Source organism: Rhynchophorus ferrugineus, unplaced genomic scaffold, assembly GCF_030347505.1.
Source record: "Rhynchophorus ferrugineus isolate W39M unplaced genomic scaffold, kcgeb_rfMv2 rfM4, whole genome shotgun sequence".
Classification (NCBI taxonomy): Eukaryota; Metazoa; Arthropoda; class Insecta; order Coleoptera; family Curculionidae; genus Rhynchophorus; species Rhynchophorus ferrugineus.
Genome location: NW_027472583.1, coordinates 54168762 through 54190605, shown reverse-complemented (window position 1 = coordinate 54190605; position 21844 = coordinate 54168762). Strand labels below are relative to the sequence as shown.

The following is a 21844-nucleotide window of genomic DNA, read 5'->3' as shown; positions in this document are numbered from 1 at the left end:
CACCATTAAGAGTAACAAGGACCATCACACCACGCAGCTTGCGGTATATGAGTTAATCACTCGCCGGAGAAGGCCGAGACAATTTGGCAATTGACGCCGATCGCAAATTGACAATTCCTTGACCTTTCCAGAACCTTTGAATTTGGGAGTTCCACCTAAACTTGCGATCGAAAACAAGACCGAGATAGGCGGCTTCTTCTGAATTTTGGCGTTCTCTAATTTAAAATGCGATATGCTCGGTACAAAACGCTTCCTGTGGAAGAAGATGGCCTGGATATTCTGTGAGTTGACTTTCAACCTCCAGAAATGTAACCACTGGACCGTCTCATCGAGTTGTTCTTACAGTCTGCTTTGGATATGCGGTGCTACTATTTAAGAAGCAATGTAATCAGTGTCGTCTGAGTAAAAAGCTGCCTCAACTTGTGGTCTTCTAGGGATATCTGAAAGAAAAATATTAAATTAAGCAGGTGCAAGGGGCGAGCCTTGTGGAAGTCCTGACTCGATATCTTTCCGGCTAGAGAGAATATCTTTAATCTTTACCTGGAACGATCATCCTGACAGAAATTGTTTTGATAAGAGCTGTTAGGTTATCGGGTAGACCTAATCGGATGCATTTCACCACTAATCCTTCGTGGCAAACCTTGTCAAAGGCTTTGGTTAAGTCCAAGAAAACCGCTCCAAGTCTTTCACATCGGTTAAAAGCACAGTTGATTTTCGGGGTTATTACTTTTGAGGTTGGGTCATCGAATAGCGTTTTCAAGGCAGACGAGTCATACGTGGAGCATTTCCTATACAAGGAGGTAATCACGATTGGACGATCCTAAGTTTCCACCTGGATAGAGGTGGATTCAATGTTTGGTGACGATACAATTGAAGGTAGAAGGTTGTGTTTGATGCCTTTTTTGATTACGATAGCAGTTCCACCACCGCGTTCAGGGACTCGGTCGTTCCTCTAAACCGTGTAGTTTAGAAGGAAAAAACGATGAGAGGGTTTTAGGAGAGTCTCCTGGATAAATGCTATATCGATGCCTGAAGACGAAAGAACGAGTTTCACCACCACTTTTATATCGCGTAAGCTGTTGGCGTTCCACGACATGATTTTTAGCACTTTGGAAGTAGCCATTTCGACGAGTAAGCAATTGCTGAAAGCTAGACGGGAAAAAAGGTTGCCGCTTAGGCGGCTACATTGGAAGGAATTGTTAGGATTGAAAGAACTGCAGGATGCTAAGCATCTGCTGCAGTGTAAAGGTAGTTGAATGGCCCGTTGCCAGTGCAGGAGGTTGCATTGTGGCTGAGATATTGGCGGGAGCCGCCCGGTTAGAGGAGGCCAGCTTTTGAACTTCCTGCCCCCCCTAGTTGCTCCACGCAAAGTTTGTATTGCCAGAGGTTTGTCTGAATTGGATTGGTCTAAGATTTCGGTGGACAGGTCGGCAGCTACACCCTGTGTAATTAGCTGTGTGTGGATCTCCACAATTACTGCACTTGGGTGGTCTCGCGTACCTTGGTGCACGAACGGATATCATAGTAAACATCTGGCAGCTGTAACAATGCACAGGCTGGCCATTGCTTCGCCTGATTTCAACTTTCACGATAGACAGGCCTATTTTGGTGAGTTTTATAATGTTCCTTTCTTCGTTAGAAGCAACGACCTGGATTGTAGGACGGGCTTCGCCTGATTTAAACTTCCACCTTTGAAGAGATGGGTAGAAACCTTGCGAAATAAGGTGTTCTTTGGCTTCGTCAACCGTTAAAATCGTTGGGATGTTGCGGATGGTGACTCGTTTTGCCCTTTCAGAAGGTGGACGGAAGGAGTGAAACGCATATTTCTGGTCTTCGAGAAGCTTGATCAGTTTGCGGAAGTCGTTTGATACAGGAACATGTAAGCCAGTACCATCAGTTCGGCTTAAAGTTCCAGTAATCTAAATGGAGTTATCTTTCGCGATTCGAAGGACTTCAGTATATTTTTTCATGTCACGAAGAACGATGGGTGACATTCTTTCCTTTTTAATAACGGTGGTTGGCTTTGGGTTTGCCAAAGGAGTTGGCACAGGTAGTGGGGTTGGAGTTTGTGAGAAAAGAAGTATTTGATGGATTAATGGCCTGGCTACTTACCTAAGTGGACTGGGTCTTCTTAACGGCCGTTGTCTGGGTAGCGGTCTTAGTTACCGGCTTGATCGACGTTAGTCTGACGACATTTCCGGAGGTGAATGGTTGCGAGTTAGCGTTGGCTTTCTGCTGGCTGAGTTGGGTAGACGGCTTGGTTGTAGCGGGGTGATGGGACCCCCTCTTTCCCACCACGGTGAATCCGTCATTCGGGTCTTCATTTTCCAACTATTGGGATGTGTTGATTTGGTATCTCAGAGGTTGATGTACTGGCTGGGCCGGAATGGGTTTAGCAAGGGCGCCTTGTAGCGGCATCCGCTCGTCTTCTTGCTTGGTTAAGAGTACTGGAAGTTTTAAACGTTTATGATATTTGGGTGAAGGTGCGATGAAAGCGGCTTACGAGTCGTTTAACAATTAGTTGCGGGTATTTCTCGGAAGAGTAGGTAGGCTCTGAGGACTGGACACGACCGTTCTCTTCGAAAGTTAGCACGGAACTATTATATGACTTATGTCCATACAAGAGCGGGTGTAGAAAATAAGAAGAGGAATTAGTAGACAGCGCTGTAACTTACATCGAAGCTGTTCAAAATTGTATAAAAGACCAGAAATGTAAATAAAGTTTCTCTTTTGTTCCAAAGCCATAAGTGGTTATTAATTCCGTCTCGTCCTCAATCATAAGTGATTCGTAACAGCTTATGGGTCCAGATGTATGGGGGAATGGAGGTTAAGTAAAGTACATATATATATATATATATATATATATATATATATATATATATATATATATATATATATATATATATATACATATATATATATATATATATATATATATATATATATATATATATATATATATATATATATATATATATATATATATATATATATATATATATATATATATATATACACCAAAGACTAAGGAATAGTCGAAACGTTTTCTGGGATTCAGAAGGTGTGATCTACATCAACTACCTAGAGAACACACAACGACAGACAAACGACGCACAGAGCTGTACTATGTCAAATTATTGGGCCAACTCGGCGCAGAAAACAGAAAAACGACTCCATTTGGCGAAGAAAAGATTGCTTCCCTCATCCATTGTATTCTCCAGATTTGGCCCCGTACGACTTCCTTTTGTTTCCAAAGTTGATGAGGTAATCGCCGCCACGGACACCTGCTTTTCAGACCTCAAGAAAACGTATTTGTTAAACCCCAGTTTTTAAGAAGTTGTTTCCTTTTCTCCGTTTTTCTTTTATAGGCTGAATACTTATCGGACCACCCACGTAGTTTCACTCAGTACAATTATCAACAATTTAATTTATTACTATTATTCTGAACGAATGCATGTATAGTAACATAGAAATACATATTAATGTATTATTTTATATTAAAACATCTTCTTTTCTTTCATCTTCATCAATCTCATCTTGCCGATTTAAACGACCATTCAGAAAGATCCCAAGGCTGATTCTGTCTGACGAATCCGACATCCCTCAAGTGCTAAGTTCAATAATCAGGTTCTTGTAAATTCACCACAAGGCACTATTATTATAAACATATTTCTTGCTATTAAACTGTACCCTTTTGGTCGACTGTTGGATGATGTCGAACCAACCCGGAAATCTAACATTTTTATAAGTGGTTTTAATATAATTTCAATTTTTAGTAAATTTGGATATCGCAAGATGTAGTGAGATAAGTCTGTAATATCCGACTTGTACCCCCAGTTTATCAAGGTTCTGAGCATAATAATTTGTGTTGCCTGAAAACATACAAAAACATGCTTCATAGTCAAGCAGACATTAAATATGCGCGTCAAGTTGAGAATTGTTGTTCATAGCAGTACTTTCAAGCAAGCTGTTGTCAATTTTAGGTGGCAACTTCCACCAACGAAACGAGCTTTACAGCTATTCCGGATTGATAAACCATTGTATCCATTGCAGATTGTATATCGTTCTAGATATTGTATGAATAATTCAGATTTTTCATTTTTTAACTCATTAATTTTGGTAATTTAGGCGATACTGAAAGAATTGGTCATTTAAATCTGAAAGTCAATTCTAAGTTAGAGTAAATCCAATAGATGGCAGCACACATATAGTGACCGATCTTGTATATACAGTTGCATAATAATGTACTGTTGTATTAAGACCAGCCTGAGCGAGATGAATATCCCGCTATTTTTTATTATTATTATTGTAATAAGATATCTATAGTATATTCAAAGTTTTTTGTACAAACACCATCAAGATATTTAATGTATTGTCTGCCACAATTTGGAAAATTGTTTCATAGGCATATTTTCCTTCTCATTTTATTCTAGTTAAAAAGAGATACAATGCTGTCTGATTAGTTCGAACACGTAAAAAAATGTGCCTTTCAAAGTCGTCCGGTGGTCAGACGTATGCAAAATTATTTAAAACAATAGTGATTAGAAGTTGTAGCGACCGCTACGACCCTTTAGGCCACCACGCATTCACCTACAGCAAGTTAAAAGGTTGGCAACGCCAGTCGATTGGTACCATGTGGTTTCCGGCTATAAAAGACCACCACAACGACGTCTGGCTCTCTTTTCTTTTCTCCAGCCCCTTGTGACAGTACCACTTCCACAGCGCTACCGTACTTCCTCTACCTAACCTAATATCCTGTCGATTACATGTATCAGTTTAAATCGAAATAAACAAGTATTTCTTCAACCAGTGTTTTTAGTTCTCGTGCAAATTCCTTCCAAAAATAGTAGTGAGTGTTCAGACAAACAATCGCATCGACATCCACACATTTCGACCGACCGACCAGACGAACTTTCCAACACAGTTATTACTCTAACCTATAAACTGTAGTGGCTGTATAATTAATTGTAGTTTCTGGATATACTATAATGTTAAAATAAATTATATTTGATACCATTTTTGTTCAATTATTTTATTTAGATTAGAATTTTGTTGTATATCAAAGCCAAACTGAACTAAAACTCAGAGTCATAAATTTAGATGATATATGTACAAAATTTCTTTGAACAGACTATATATTTCATATCTCGATATAGCAGGTGCACCTGAAAGTCTATTCAAAGTCCTGAAATACCATTTTTTTAGAAAAAAAACCGACATGATTTTCAAGAAAATGGAAATTCATCCAAATGCTTTCACCGGTTTCTTGGCCGGTTTTACTTTACCAAATAACTTCCGATAATACGCTTGAGCAGCATTTCACCGACGATTTTTCGATTTTCAATTTACCTGTTATTCAATTGATGTGGCTCCCATCTTCCCATCTTTTGAATTTTCCTCATTTTTCTATGTGGTGTTTGTGTATATTTATATATTGTTTATGTATGTTGTTTTCGATTATACTGACTTTTTTTAGTCTTTTTTCGTTCTTTTTTGTACTTTCTGTTATCATATCTTTAATTTCAAAGGGATTTGGTATGATACCCGTACTAAAAGTATTTTTTGTGGCATTCAGTTATTGACAAAACTGATGGGCGTGTAGGTACCACTATTTAATTAGCAATAATATCTAAAATATAACTAGTAGCGTAATTTCGATTGGGTGGCTGTTCAAAAATCTATAAAGGGTAGCTAGTGTAAATAAAATTTCCCTCTTTCCCTCTCTTTCTTAATAAAAACTCCAAAATCAAGAGTGATATTCTCAATTCATCCTGTCGAGAATTAAACATAATATTTCTCTAAAAAAATAATGAAAACTGTTTCACAATAATATCTTCAATTTACGAAAAACCTCTCAAGATTTATTCCCATTGATAGTAATTTATTTAACCATAAATAATTACATGTAGTATAAGCACAATAATTTAACGTTTATTGTACTGTGACCTAAAAGATAAATGAAAATTTTAAATACCAGTGCGGGCATTTCTAAATAGAGGCTGACCTTTCTGTAATCCCTATTAATCGAGCTGTAAATATAAACAGCTGAAAAATTGTATGATAACTTGATAGAATGCCTACCAAACAAAAATATAATACTATACATTTTATATTCTATATGTTCGGTATTTATTTGTACGAGTAACGTGGCTAATATCTTACCTCAAGATATAAAAAAATATAGTAAAATATATTATATTAAAATATATTTAAATACTACTAATATTTATAAAACATATTGAATAATAGCATGTAATATGGAAATTTTTATATTTAACAAGTGTACAAACTGTTTCATTATATAGTCTATCCAAATTAGCAATGAACTCACATAAATTAATAATAAAAGAAATAATTACTGAATACTGTTAACATTCAATTAATAAGTTATTTTTTAAACAAAGTAGAATTGCTGTTATACAAATGTTATAGAATAATAATCCACAAATGTTTTATCGCATTTTAATATGTTAATTGTAATTTTTAAATAATAGGCTATAATAAATATAGACAATACAATAGAACTGAAATAAAACCTAAAAACTACAGATGTACAATAACCATAAATAGTAAATAAAAATTAAACATATACCTAATCATAGAAAAAAAAACCTAATCTATGACATAATTAAAAATGATCGCACAATTAATATTAGAGCTTTTAAATAAACTAAATGCTTTATTTATTATTTAAGGGAAATATTTTTCACAAAAATCGAAAGAGTAATCCAAATATTACATATTATTGCTATAAAAACGGTTAAAAGAGTATTTTACTATTTATAACTGACAATTTTAATCTTTTTACCCCATTACATTAGCAATCTTGAAAAATATCGTTCCAAAATGCTGCTATATTAATACACAATATATTGTTATTTACAAGCAAACTACCAAAAAAAATCCTAAAACTATATATATTACATATAAATCTATGTAAACATAAATTGGGTACATTTTTGTCAAGGTCACGGCTAGGGTGACAGAGCCAGAACGTTAAAAGTAAGTCGAATGAAACTAGTAGAACCAAAATTAGTATCTAAAAGTACACGACTAAAACAGTCGATAGTAAATAGTAACAAAATCAGTCGGACCGAAAACAGTAACTCAAACAGTCACTGGTAACAAGTAGTAAAACCAGTCGAACCTAAAATAGCAACTGAAACAGTCGATAGTAAAAAGTAGTCAATTACTAAACAGTCGATTTTCAGTCGATAGTTCCCAACGCTAGTTCAAGCCATTCAAAGCCAAAATAAATTAACTATCCAAAATTAAAAGTTCTCAAATATCGAACTACCAGGTGGGGTTTTAAGTACTATGGTTATTCGGAACGACTTATGATTTCTTTGAATGATATATGTCTTTGTATTTTTAAAAAAATATATCTAAAAAATAAAAGCAAATAAAACTGGCCTTAATACACCCTATATATATATACAAGTCAGAAATCAAATCACATTCGCTTTTCCGCCGTTAACTGCATAGTATCACATAGTATATATAGTTCGTGTGTGAAGAAAGGCTATTTATTTTTGATGACGTAGTTCTGTCTGCATGCAGTTATACGCTTTCGTTCTTTTTCGCATTCAAACTGGTAATCGTAGCGTTTGTTTGGGTTCACACACCTTTCGCAATCCGTATACCAGCATACTGCGCCACAATAAAGAAAAAAGTTAAATATCAGTAGTGATGCGATCACCGCGGACTTAAGTTCCACGACCTACTTGCTCTAGCGTGGCCTTGTTATGTTCGATGTTTACGTAAGTACAACTTGTTAATACCGCGTACATGATGTTTGTGAATCGTATTTATGTGTCAGAACAACTAGGCCTAAATATTCCTTAAAAATGTTCACAGTTTTCATTTACTGTCTCTTAAATATATAAATAACATTGCACTTTCAACTGTAACACTATGTTTTTTTTAATTACAGTTATTTTTTATATAATCTAAAGTCTCCTTTTACCAACTAGGGGTTTATCTAGATTAGACTTATAGTTTAACTAAGGCTCCGAACCACGGTCCTCGGCATTAAGCCTACCGACTCATGAATGACCAACTTAGATCCCAGAAGACATCCGGTCTTACCTAGCCTGGTTACTGGTGCGACTGAGATCATTTTCCTTGTAGGATTTTACACTCTTGTCTAGGACAATCACAAATATTAAACAATCAGAAACCATCGCAACAGTTGATGGACAGTCGTGTCGTCTTTACCACTCGTTAACCAAGCCGGCAAATATAGTTTATTGATGTAAAATTAAATTTAACTGATTCTTTATAAAATTAAATAATAGAGAAATAAATATCTATAGTATGTTGGACTAACTTTAACTGGTGGGGTAAGATGAACATTATATTTAAATAAAACAATATAATATCTTAAACAAATACACAGAAATCAAAATAAATTATATAACAGATACTTATACAATAAATGGCTAAATAGATCAACCAAATTCTTACTGCGTGAAGTCTTGACGGCGAGCTGATCGCATGACAGTCCTGAACATAAAGTAATATATAGAGTGTTAACTTAATACAAAGAAGCAGGAAGGTGCTGAGAACGTCATTTCGCTGCATTTCATTGGTTGAGGATTTCATACGCATCATGTGACTAACCACAGACGTCACGTCCTACTGTTTAACAATTTATTATTTATTAACAATTTATTAAAATAAAATTCTATATAAATACAAATATTATAGAATAACAAAAAGCTAAAATATATGTATATAATGAATATTGTCTATTCAAAATTATTTTGTACATACGTCATCTGAATTTCTGACGTTAAAACGTGGCAATGTTGCCGCATCAACTCTGAGTTTTAGTTCAGTTTGGCTTTGACATAAAACAAAATTCTAATGTAAATAAAATAATTGAACAAAAATGTTATCAAATATATTTATTTTAACGTTATAATACATCTAAAAACTATAGTTAATTATACAGCCACGATAGTTTATATGTTAAAGTTATAACCTCTTATCACTATTGCTTTCAAGAATTTTCCATACATCTGACAACCGGACGATTTTGACAGGCTCATTCCTTTACGTGTTCGAACTAATCACACATCGTTGTGTTTCGTTTCAACTAGAACAAAATGAGAAGGAAAATATTATCTGATTCTAGAAGAAAATTACAAATTGCGGTAGGCAATACATTAAACATCTTGATGTATGTATAAAAAAAAATTGAATAGAAAATAATAATTAAATGTGAATATAAAAAGGCTGCAATATAATTGAAAACATAAGATATCTTATGGAAAATATAATCAGACTTGTCTATAGCGCTTTTTCCCTTTTTCATATTTCTTTAGTGCTATCAATTTAAATAAGATATATTAAAGTTTCTATCTTTTTGTTCCCTGATATTGAAAGCAGACCAACTCAGGTGAAAATCTGTGCCTGTTAATATTTTACCAACTTGTTCAACACAAACATGTATTGAGGCAAGTTATAATTATTTTTACAAGGTTTTTGTAAAAATTGTGAAATGGATAATTAAAGTGGTTAAATTGTATGATATACGTTAGAATGAACAAAACATACCAAAAAGTAATGCTTTCAAAAACATCAGCAATAAATTAATATACATATATATATATATATATATATATATATATATATATATATATATATATATATATATATATATATATATATATATATATATATATAAATTACTGCTGTGCTCTTATTATGGTAAAAACGAGGAGATAAAGAAACAGCCTAAGGTTCTATTAACAATATAATAAAACAAGCATGATAATCTCTTGTCTAAAAAGTCAAGCTCATATTGTTGATCTACAAACTGTATTATTTTATTTTATATTAATGTATTTTTTTACATCCACCTTGAAAAGATTATCTCGGTTAAGGAGCCTTAAGCCAAAATATTAATTATAACTATCTTAACCAATATACATTTGTTTCAAGTAAATGAACCCCTTCAAAATAATTAAGTTTTTAATTAATGACACTTTACAAACAACCTTTTAAGGGATAACAAATACTTTTTATGTTATAAAATCACATTTTCCTTCAATGTAGTTTTACCATCGCCTGATTTGGACATATTTTGGTTTTATAGGGTGGGCAATATTTTCATGATTTCTTCAACTGTATTCCTGTAAATAACAATATATATGAACACAACATCTTTGGCTTTGGCCAACATCCAGATGGGGTAATATATTCAACTAATTTGATTGGTAAATTTAAATCTACATTGTAGGCACCTGTAAAAAAACAAAAAACATTTCGCTGTGAAGGTCTTTGATTGGTTCTTTGATAAAGTTTGTCACGCAGGTACGGCACGTGACAGCCCTAACGTCAGGTTTAATTTACCAATAAAATTTAAATAAAAAACAATTTAATTTCTGAAATAAATTTATTAATTCAACGAATGGAATAACTATAATCTATAAAAATAAATATATCTATAAAACGTAAATATTATATACATTAAATTATAATAATCTTCTTTAATTAATCTTCGGAACATTTTAAAATTACTTCTTCAGTCTTGTTGAGATGCGGGAAAGAAAACAAGGTTGTAAATTAAATACAATGTATTCTGTTCCTTAAATAAATGAATACCCAAGCATGAGTATATATATATATATATATATATATATATATATATATATATATATATATATATATATATATATATATATATATATATATATATATATATATATATATATAATCATCTTTGAGTATGTTTCATAGTAATTCGTAGTAATTCCCAAAACTTTCACGATTTCGAGTCTTGAATTTTATATTTGATAATATATATCCCAACTTACAAAAACAAAACATGATGTAACGATCATAATCTGGGTACACAACACTTCTTAGATCGATAATTCAATTTACTTTTTGTACCAACGACTTATATATACGAATGAACCAATAATTTCATCTCTAAACGCACTATTGCTTATGTCAGCAATACTGAAAATGGCGCTCAAAATAAATAAACAACAAACGTTCCACAGAAACTAAGTGATCCAATCAGATCCCATCGCGGCTTATAGCGTAGCGATTTAAGCAAGTAATAAGTTAAAAGTAGCGCCATCTAGATGTTGGACGTCGCGAAACATTTCTATCTAATCTCTATGTGTGTAACTTTGACACTTAATATCAGTAAAATAAAATGGTATATATGTGAAATCAAAATATTGCAAACTTAAGGCAAGCGACATCTGTTAGAAAAACCGGTAATGGCTTTCCGGTACACCAGGAATAATTATAAATCAATATTCTATTATGCATGCATTATAATTAAAAAAACAATTAAAAATTTAATCTTACAGTGGGAATCGCATTAAAAACATTATGGAAATTAATCAAAATATAAACAAATAATTAACTGTAAAGTAACCATTGATTTCTATCACCTTTAAACCGACTGAATGAATTGTTTTACTAATTATCACCCGGTATTGACTAAAACAAAATTATCGTCCTAACATACCTTTACGTTAGTTTTGGCATATACACATCGTATTTCCGATAACGTTTTACGTTATTTGTTTTTCAGATTCATTACAGCATAACAACAAATGGTCCCCCCGCTAAAAATAACCGATGCTGTCATGCGCTGCGTCCATTTCGGTGAGATAGTTGAAGGTTTATTTGAAATGTGTTCAATCGCCAACGCCCGCCAACGATTTTTTTATTAGTGTTAGTGTTCTTGGTCGACGCGTTCGTTGTTCAGTGAGAAAATGCTCTCGTCGTAATACAATTGCGTCTAGCGTTTGATCTCGCGTGGAACAGTCGCGAGTAGGATCGGAGACGGGTATGCGGTTATGAACAATCGGCCGATTGTTGATACATAAGATCGGACATTGCTGATATCTTGTTCGGTACCATCTTAATAATGAGCCGCGTGGTGTTTGTTGTGGTGTGCTTGCACGTACTGACGCTCTTCGTGAGTGGTTCGACCAACCTCATGTATATACTGAAAAGGGAGAAGCATCAGGTACAACCTAGTTGTATAGCAGAAGAGCTGGAGCGCTACAAAGCCGTTGGATGGGTTTATCCACTGAACAATTCCCATACAGAGGAACTGGCCAAACCCAGTAAGTTAATACTAATAAAAATATCGCTGTTTGTCTTGTGATAAGATAAAAAATATTTTGGCTTCATAACCGCGATAAAAATATACTTTTGAAATTAAACTTCAAAGTATTTCTTTTTGGATACAAAGAATTCTTGCATACATTTGTATAACTGATGTTATATTAAGAATTAGGAAAACAACAAAACAATATCACGATTGTTATGCCTTACCACTTACTATTTTTTAACCACAGCAATATTCAGAATCTCGTAACCCAATTTAACCCGTAATTCGGGTCGTTAGGGCTGTGTTTGAATATATTTACATTTAACTCTTTTCCATACCACCTATCAGTTAGAATTCTAGGTGTGTCTGGAAGCCTAATCCACTTTATTAATAATTGTATATCCAAGTAATATATTTTACTTTCAACAGATAGCATATTTACCTATATATAGTTCTTGTTGCTTTCGGTACAGTGTTTCCTTAGTTTGTTCTATTACTATCTGTATACATCTTTCTTGAGAAATGATTCATAAATCCACCTGACACAAGTATGTATGAAACACCAAATAAGGCTCTCAATTCAATCACATTTGTAAGACCGCAGTACTGTTATCTTTCATAGTTTACTTGTATTGATATTATTTTTATATTTGTGCAAGTCAGTTATGCGCTGTGACATTTCTGTACCCACAAACAGTAACCAAGATTATCTAGAGCTACTAACCTCTCGCGCTGCAACTTAAGGTCCTGTAAGTTTTGTTACTATATTATATTGACGAGTTCCTAGACCTTGTGGGTATAGAATCTTCTTCCATTTTCAAATAGTCGTGTAAGAACCATCTCTCTTTTTGCATCTATTTGTTTATTAATGGCATATCATCTCAGACATATCTCTTTTTTCCTGTATTAAATCTTGAATGGAATATATTTTTTCTTTTTTTTCTGCAAAATATGCGAAATAGGAACATACGTTATCACTACATAGTATAAAACAAAGTCGCCTTTTCTGTCCCTATATCCCTATGTGCGCTTAAATCTTTAAAACTACGCAACGGATTTTGATGCGGTTTTTTTCAGTAGATAGAGTGATTCAAGAGGAAGGTTTATATGTATAAAACATGCATAATATACTAAGGCAACATTGCTAATTTTAGAGGTTTCTAACGTGATGTCGTAAATTAACCTATTTTTTAGGCTTATTTAGCAATTAGCAAAAACGCTGCCTAACCCTACGAGTTAGATCAAATTAATGTACTACAGTATTGTACACCATAAAAAGGTCTACAAAAAAGTCCGCGATGGTATATGTTTATCTTTTAGGGATAACCCACATTAACCATTTTTATTGTTTACTTTTTACGTGAGAAAATGGCTTATTTACGAAGCTATTTTAAGCAATACGGCATTAATCCTTATCGAATTAAGTACCTTAAATACAGTGTGCAATTAATATAGATCAATATGGTTCCTTACAGCATGTAAATTAAACAAATATTTTCGGAGATATTACAAATTTAAAATTTGCGTTTAAAAATGTGTAATGTAATAAAAATTGTATGAATTTAGATATTCCAAAGATAGCAGGAAATCTTCATAGTAAGTATAGGGGAAGAGGAATTGTTTTACTCCAAATTTAATGCGTGCAGGCCAAGGGCAGTAATGAATGAACCAAAAATACTGGATCGGTTTTAATCATGTTTTCATTGAGTGACATAGGCATATATATATTATTCCCGTGCAAAGTCGGAGCGGGCCGCTATGTTTTTATATACAACGTTTATTTTTTCTGTAGTGTATTTAATTTAGTATCAGCATTGCACCCGTGCGAAGCCGGAGCGGGTCGCTAGTGAACAATATGTTGCAAAAATTAGATTAAGAGATAGGGAAAATCAAATAGTTTTTCATTTTACTTTCTTGTATAAAGCTCCAACCATATACAAATATTTACAACAGTAACATTAAAATATTGACTTTTTAACAAAAACAAAATAATAGAAATATAAATTATTTAAGGAAGTACAAAACTATAATGTAAAAAATTCGGCACATTATCACAATTATTTGGAAGTTTTCTTTATCAATAGTCAAAAAATTAATATTTTTTTCTTTCATTGCATGGCACAAACGTGTCAGCAAGGAAATATAAATTACTTAAGGAAGTATAAAACTATAATGTAAAAAATTCTGTACATTATCGCAATTATTTGGAAGTAATTGGCACAAAAGATGAATGGGAGTTCAGTCACATTTTGTGAACATTTTGAAAAATCGCCAGTATAATGAAGATAGTGATATAATAATTATATAATAAAATGAAGTAGTTTTACGTGTATTTGTATACTAACAACGGGTTCCGTACTTCCGAGTAACACTGCAATTCGAATGCTACTGTAATTTCTATTTACCATTAGTATTATCCTTTTTAACACTAATTTCAAATCATCGACAGTTTTTAATTATTCAATCTGGCTGCAGAATAACAGGTCAATTGAAAAGTCCCCGACCTACCACAGTAAAACTCATATTTGGGCAAATTTTTTTTTATTCAACGTAATTTCCTTCTGATTCCACTGATTATAGCGACCCTCCAACTTTTCGATACCATTTTTGTAGTACTATTTGTCCTTTGCTTCAAAATAGGCCTTAGTTTCGACGATCATCTCTTCATTTGACGAAAATTTCTTCCCAACGAGCATTCTTTTGAGATCTGAGATCAGCAAGTAGTCGCTGGAGGCCATATCTGGAAAATACGGTGGACGAGGAAGCGATTCGAAGCCCAATTCATGGATTTTTTGCCATCGTTTTCACTGAGTTGTGACACTATGCTTTGTCTTGGTGAAGCAGCACTTTCTTTTTCTTAAAATGCGGCAGTTTTTTGGCGATGTCGTCTTTCAAACGGTCCGATAAGGCTATGTAATAGTCGCTGTTGATGGTTCCTTTTTCAAGGTAGTCAATGAAAATTATTCCATGCGCATCCTAAAATACAGACCCCATAACCTTGCCAACCGATTGTTGCGTTTTCCCATGCTTTGCAACGGGTTCATCGTGTGCAGTCCACTCGGATGATTGTCGATTGGACTTGGGAGTGAAATGATGGAGCCATGTTTCATCCATTGTCACATATCGAAGCAAAAACTCTGGTTTATTACACTTGATCATCTTCAAACCCAGCTCCGAATCATCAACTCGTTGATATTTTTGGACAAAAGTGAGCTCGCCCGGCACCCACTTTGCACAGAGCTTTCTCATACCCAAATATTCGTGAATTATATGATGTACACGTTCAAAAGATATCTTTAGAGTGTCTGCTATTGCATTCCATTTCAATTTACGGTCATACAAAACCATTTTATGGATTTTTTAAATGTTTTCGTCGGTAACAACCTCTATTGAGTGTCCACTGCGTTGACCGTCTTCGGTAGTCATTTTACCTTTCAGTCTGAACTTAGCATACCATTCCTTGATAGTTGATTTGCCTGGGGCAGTGTCCGAAAACTCGGCATCAAATTTCTACTTCAACTGTATTTTTTACCTTCAAAAAGCAATATTTTATCAACACGCGAAATTCCTTTTTATCCTTTTTTTTCACAATAACAAAAGTTACTTCACTCAAAATGCTATAATTCACAAACTAATGATCCGACAGCTGTCAAATTTATACACGCATCTTTTGAGTGTTAGTATTTACTATCTATGTGTCAGGCCGGGGACTTTTCAATTGACCTGTTCATCATCCATGTATAAAACTGCAATCAAGTTTGGCTCGAAATTAACGCTTGCTCCCACCAATTTAACGCTAAATTTTAAAAAGTTGCCAGCAAAAAGTTCATTATCGCAGTAGTCATTTTAAATGGGAATATACAAATTTTCTATTTTTATGATAATAAATACAAAGATATGTAAATAAAATCCATGATTGGACATTTCCATTTGTACGTTTCATATAAAAATGCATCTTAAAAATGTATACGAAAACTTTCAACTGTTAACTTATACTACTATTAAAAATATACTGGCACTTGCTGATATAAAATTTGGTATTATAATCGCACTTGCTTCTTGGTCTTTTTGGTGTTAAAATTTCTGTTCCTGTTTACCAGATGGCATAAATTCAGCAGTATCAAGAGTATATTTTATTTCCAATAATTAAAATGAGGATATACTTAGTTTTTACCTCATGAAGGTAATAGATAGGTGAACAAACACAAATTAAGTATTATTTTATTTGAAATAGTTGTAATGAAATATTTATTATTGAAATTAGCAGTAAATTGTTGAATTTGTTAAAGTATTGTATTTCTACATTTGATATAGTCTTCCACTCCAAAATGAAAACTACTTAACTCCTAGATAAAACCACTTAAGTATTATATTGTAGCTATATTAATAATCAATAATACCATAATAAGTTTAATTAACTAATGTACAAAAAATCAAAATTGGTTAATACAAAAATTTTGCCTCCATAAAATTTTGTTATAAAGACATTTGTAAGTATGCTAAATTATAAAATGCTAATTGTAAATATCTATTTATAAGCAATTAAATATAACTACAGTTGGAGTTTAATTGCACAATTAAATGCACAATATTTCCTGAAAAAAAAGGTCTATAATGCCCTTTTCACATTTCTTTAGTGCTATAAATTTAGATAAGAAATACAAAGTTCTATCTTTTTACATCCTTATGTGTCTGTTAATATTCTGGTTATTTGTTTAACCCAAAAATATGTTTATGCACCTTATCATTATTTTTAAAATTGTATCTAGAAAATTTTGCATCAGACAATTAAAAGATTAAAAATGTATGTTATTGAAACATATGAGATAATTACTATTATATTATTATTATCGCAAATCGAAAAGTTAAATCAAAGAATCAGCTTAAAGATTAATTAGCACTGTAACAAAACAATCTTATTGGTCTTTTGATAAAAACATCACTAGTCGTTATAATTTCATTTAGAATAATGTCTAACTTATAATATTAATCTACAATTAACTGTAAATAAAAGGCAGAACCTGCCGTTTTTCGCTCTTATACTTGTAGCCGCACTGCGGTACTTCCGAGAAGTTTAAACGTGATTATTACTGCGTCTGCTTAATTTCACTCTTATGTGGTTTATATTCCATGAATATATTACGGTTTCATCGCATCACGTATATGGCATACACCTCCGATTGTTTATAGTCAAGTCACGTGGCCATCAAATATTCCATATCCGGCTTCTCATAAATGGTACTCAACCGACTTTTAGCTAATATTTACTTTTCAATCATCATCCTTATGTATCATCCACATGTTTCAATTCGTTTATTGAATTGTTTTAATAGAAATGTGCGTGTATCAATGTAAACAATAGCCCAACCTAACTATTTAATCTGATGATTCTAACATTTGATATTAAAGTTCTTCCATGTATACAGACTCTAATCATAGAACGCTGAAATTTCAACATACAGTACTTTGGTTTCATTTGAATTTAAGATATTACTCCATCATATACCAATTGTTGGTTTTATTTTATTTCCAGCGATACCGATTTATACCGATTTTTCACAAGTTTTTTCTTAGCAGTCCTTATTGGTACTTCTAACACTTGCTGAAAAATCCTGGGCCTAACACATAGATGGCGCTAGTATTATTGTATTCACAGCTTTTTCAGCTGCTACGAACCTTCAGATGAAAGCTGTTAAAATTTTATGATATTGCCCTAAACCCATGAAAACCACCGTCTGGAGTCTGTTTCAACTCGAGCTTCAGCGGACGGGTCTTATCCCAAGTATCAATTCTTCAGACGATCTAGAAAATGCAGTAACGAAACTCACTCTAGATATTAAGACAGCCGCAGACAGAGAAACTAAAACAAGTAGCCCTGAACCGTTTTAATTTAACCTCCCTAGAGAATTAAAAGAGCTAATCAGGCACAGGAACCGATTAGCGAGAAGAGCTCGTGCCTCACTGGACGCAGAGGATAACCGCACTGCGCAGCACGAAATCAGAGAACTCAGGAACAGAGTTAGAGCTTGGAATGAGAAGAAATGGGAATCATTTCTTCAAAAGCTGGGCAATCTCTCTTCCCCAGATGACTCCTGGCGCGCCGCCAAAAGCGTAATGGGGAAAAATTCGAACACAATTCCCCCTCTGAAGGCTGATTCCTCTACGGATATCGCCCTCACAAATCCAGCCGAGCTTCTCGCAAACGCGTTCGAAAATCAAATGAAATGCAATCCATCTCTGGGACCATCCCAACAGACATTATCCATCATAAACGACACTATCCCGTCTCTAAAGAGGAAAGATTTCCAGTCAGTTCATCTTCTGAAGAGCCTAGTCTCTCCCATAGACCTTTAGCTCTCCATAAAACGTCTGTCCTCCAAAAAAGCTCGAGGCCCAGCAAGCAAATATCTGAACTTGCCAACATTATCAACTCCATCCTGAGGTTAAAGCATTTCCCAAAATCCTGGAAACATGCGCTCGTCGCTGATATTCCTAAAAAAATGCCAAGTCTAACCCTTCTGACTACAGGCCTATTAGCCTGATTAGTTCAACCTACCGAAATTTTCCAAACCTACCGAAAAGGCGATATTAAACCCCTTAAACGATGTCACAGACGCACATCACATAATCCCGAACGAACAATTCGGTTTCCGTGCTAAACATTCATGCCTTCATCAAGCTGCCCGCGTCGCAGCAACTATCCACCAGGCTATGATAAAAGGTCGAAAAACCGGAGTCATATTCTTAGATGTCTCCAAAGCTCTCGACCAAGTATGGCACCACGGCCTAATATTTAAAGCTAAAAAATCAGGTCTACCGAATGACCTAATATCCCTGATAGATTCATACTTGGATGGTAGGTTGTTTCAGGTGAGGATCGGTGATGCAGTCTCGTAAACAAATCTCCGCAGGAGTCCCGCAAGGCGCTCCATTAGCCCTAGCCCTATTCAACCTCTATATGGCTGATTTCCCGCTCTACAAACTTTCCCACACAGCATTTTATGCAGATGGTACCGCTTTCTTCACAACCGGTTACTGTCCAAGCGATAGCGTTCAACAAATTCTGGCGGCTTCAGATTAACCCGAGCAAAACTCAGGCTATTCTGTTCCACCGCAAGAAGGAGTTTCGCGCCTATCGCCTCTAAATCCTCTAAAGTCCCTATTCCTTGGCTCCAGAACTAAGTCTCATACCTCGGTCTCCAGTTCGACCGCAGATTTCAATGGTCTGCCCAAATCCAGCACCCCATTTGCAAAGGAAATGGCGTGAACAGCCTATTATTTCCTCTACTCTGCAGAAAAAGCAAACTCCCAATCCCAGAAAAAGTGACTCTGTATAAAATGCTAGTCCGTCCAATCTGTCTCAATGCACAGGTGTGGTACAGGTATATCTCGGAGAGACAACATGAACTGCTCCAAGTGTTCCAATCCAAAAAAGTCCGTGCGTTACTCAGTGCCCCATGGTTTATGACGAACGTCAACACACACCTCAAATCAGGCATCCCGTTTGTGAAAAATTTCATAAACATGCTCAGTGTGAGGTTCTCCATAGGAACCTTAGCACACGATAACATCTTAATAAAATCCCTACCCGTCCACAAACCCCGGTAGTAAACAAACTACGGCAGTCCCAGTCGTAACCCAGGGTCTCTGTCGCCAGCAAAACAAACATATCCCGAACCTGAAGCGACATCAGCCCAAGAACATTTGGCTCTAGCTCGTCAATCTAGAAAATGAAAAAAAAATTATGATATTCTACTTATAAGTTTGTGAGTTATTTGTGTTAAGAGTGACACTACTTTTGTTATTTTCAAAACAATGGATCAAAAACAAATTTTACACTGCTTCTTAATAGAAAAAAAATCCGTTCAAACGTAGAAATGACTTGAAAAATGTTATCAAAACTCCGCTCCATCAGAAACAACAATAAAACGTTCGTTTGCTGTCTTCAAAATTGGTCGTAAAGACACAGATGAATCCATAAAATCGTTGCGTGTATTGGCTAATATCGTAAAGATATCAAAAGGACGTGTTGGTTTTATCTTGCATGAGCATTTGTAGTAGTCAATGAATGGATAGTCAATGAAAATTTTTCCATGCGCATATCAAAATACAGACGCTACAACCTTACCAGCCGACTGTTGCGTTTTCTAACTCTTTGGAGCGTGTTCATCGTGTGCTTTCCACTCGGATGACTGTCGATTGGATTTTGGAGTGAAATGATGGAGCCATGTTTCATCCATTATCACCTATCGATGCAAAAACTTGGGTGTATTATGCTCATCAACTCGTCGTTGTTTTTGGTCAAAAATGAGCTCGCGCGGCACAGAGCTTTCTCATATCCAAATATTCGTGAATGACATGATGTACACGTTCAGTTAATAATTTTAGAGTGTCTGCTATTTCGTTCAATTTCAATTTACGGTCATTCAAAATCATTTTGTGGATTTTGTATTGTTTTCGTCGGTAACAACCTCTTTTGGGCCTCCACTGCGTTCACCGTCTTCGGTACTCATTTCACTACGTCTAAACTTAGCATACCGATCCTTGATTAACTTTTCAATATAAGAGTAGCGCTGGAATGCTTGTATGCCTCTTCGTGGACATTACGTTGATGGATAAAGTCAATTTTGAGCTAAAAAACGCATTTTCTTTATTACACAAAATTACACGTAAATATATAGGATGAGTTTATTTTTGAAAGTATTATTGTAGAAAGAACTTCCGATTATGTATTTCAAAATTATAACATTCAAGTTAAGAAGTATTTGGCAAGAAGTCAAGTCTAATAATTAAAAGTAGTTGAAATATTTTAATTTGTATTTTATATTTCAAATACATATATTTGGTATTTCGTATTTGAAATACATGTGCCATAAACGTTTGTTATTTGTATTTTAATTAAAACAAATCGTGTATTTTGCTCAACTCTGTATACGGGTGTTCATATAAAAATAAAAGTGAGCCTGCAGTATTTCCTATTCTGCCAGACCAATAATGGCATTTCGATAAAGAATTTTTACTTTTAAACCCTACGCATATCATAACTTATTCATATTAGTGTAAACAAATAAAGAAGATAATATGTACCCAAAAAGTACTACTTTTCTAAAGACCACAATATATTTTTTATTTTATGATTCATAAATTGTGTTCCCCATATTATTCGAAGAAAGATTAATTACTAATATTTTTAAATGTACCAATTTATTTGAACAATTAATCTAATCTGTAGCTATAAATAATGACGTAGATTTAATTTCTTTCTTCTTGCTCTCCCACAAAACCGACTAACGTTTACCGCACTTATCCAATATATTTAGTCAACATATGTTATTTATAAGATATCTAATCACTACTAGATAACAAGCTCATATAGACAACAGTGTATTTTCACTGTTTTCATTTATTTTATTTTAGCTATTAAATATATTATTATTTTATTCTAAGCTTTTTATAAGCATTACAGTCTAATGAAACACCTTTTGTACCATCTATCATCTTTTGCTTCATATACAAATTCCGTTCATTTTTTTCTGTCTGGTCTCCTTGCTTCGGCCGTAGTTCTAACTCTTCAACTACTTATATCTTACTTTCATCCTTACTAGATAGATACTGTACAAAATAGTTTTTTCAATTCTGACATTCATTTCTTTCTCCTGTTTACATCCTCAATTCAGTTTTGCGGTTATTTAGTATCATTCTTATTCTCCTCGTATATTCTATCTGATTAAGATCTTCTGTTGGTACTCTGGCCCA

At 34.0% G+C, this 21844-nt stretch overlaps 1 protein-coding gene across 3 annotated transcripts in view; it reads left to right on the top strand.

Moving 5' to 3' along the window:
- The window catches only part of LOC143196263 (uncharacterized), a 66455-nt gene that overhangs the window by 3052 nt on the left and 41559 nt on the right, over nt 1-21844 (top strand). For 2 of the 3 annotated variants that reach the window (XM_076403925.1, XM_076403923.1), the window contains exons 1-2: nt 7462-7760; nt 11561-12101. In XM_076403925.1, the coding sequence (XP_076260040.1) occupies nt 11900-12101 (202 nt within the window). In that variant the 5' untranslated portion in view covers nt 7462-7760; nt 11561-11899. Of the gene's footprint in view, nt 1-7461; nt 7761-11560; nt 12102-21844 lie in introns of those variants that run through there. The other variant, XM_076403924.1, reaches the window with a different exon arrangement.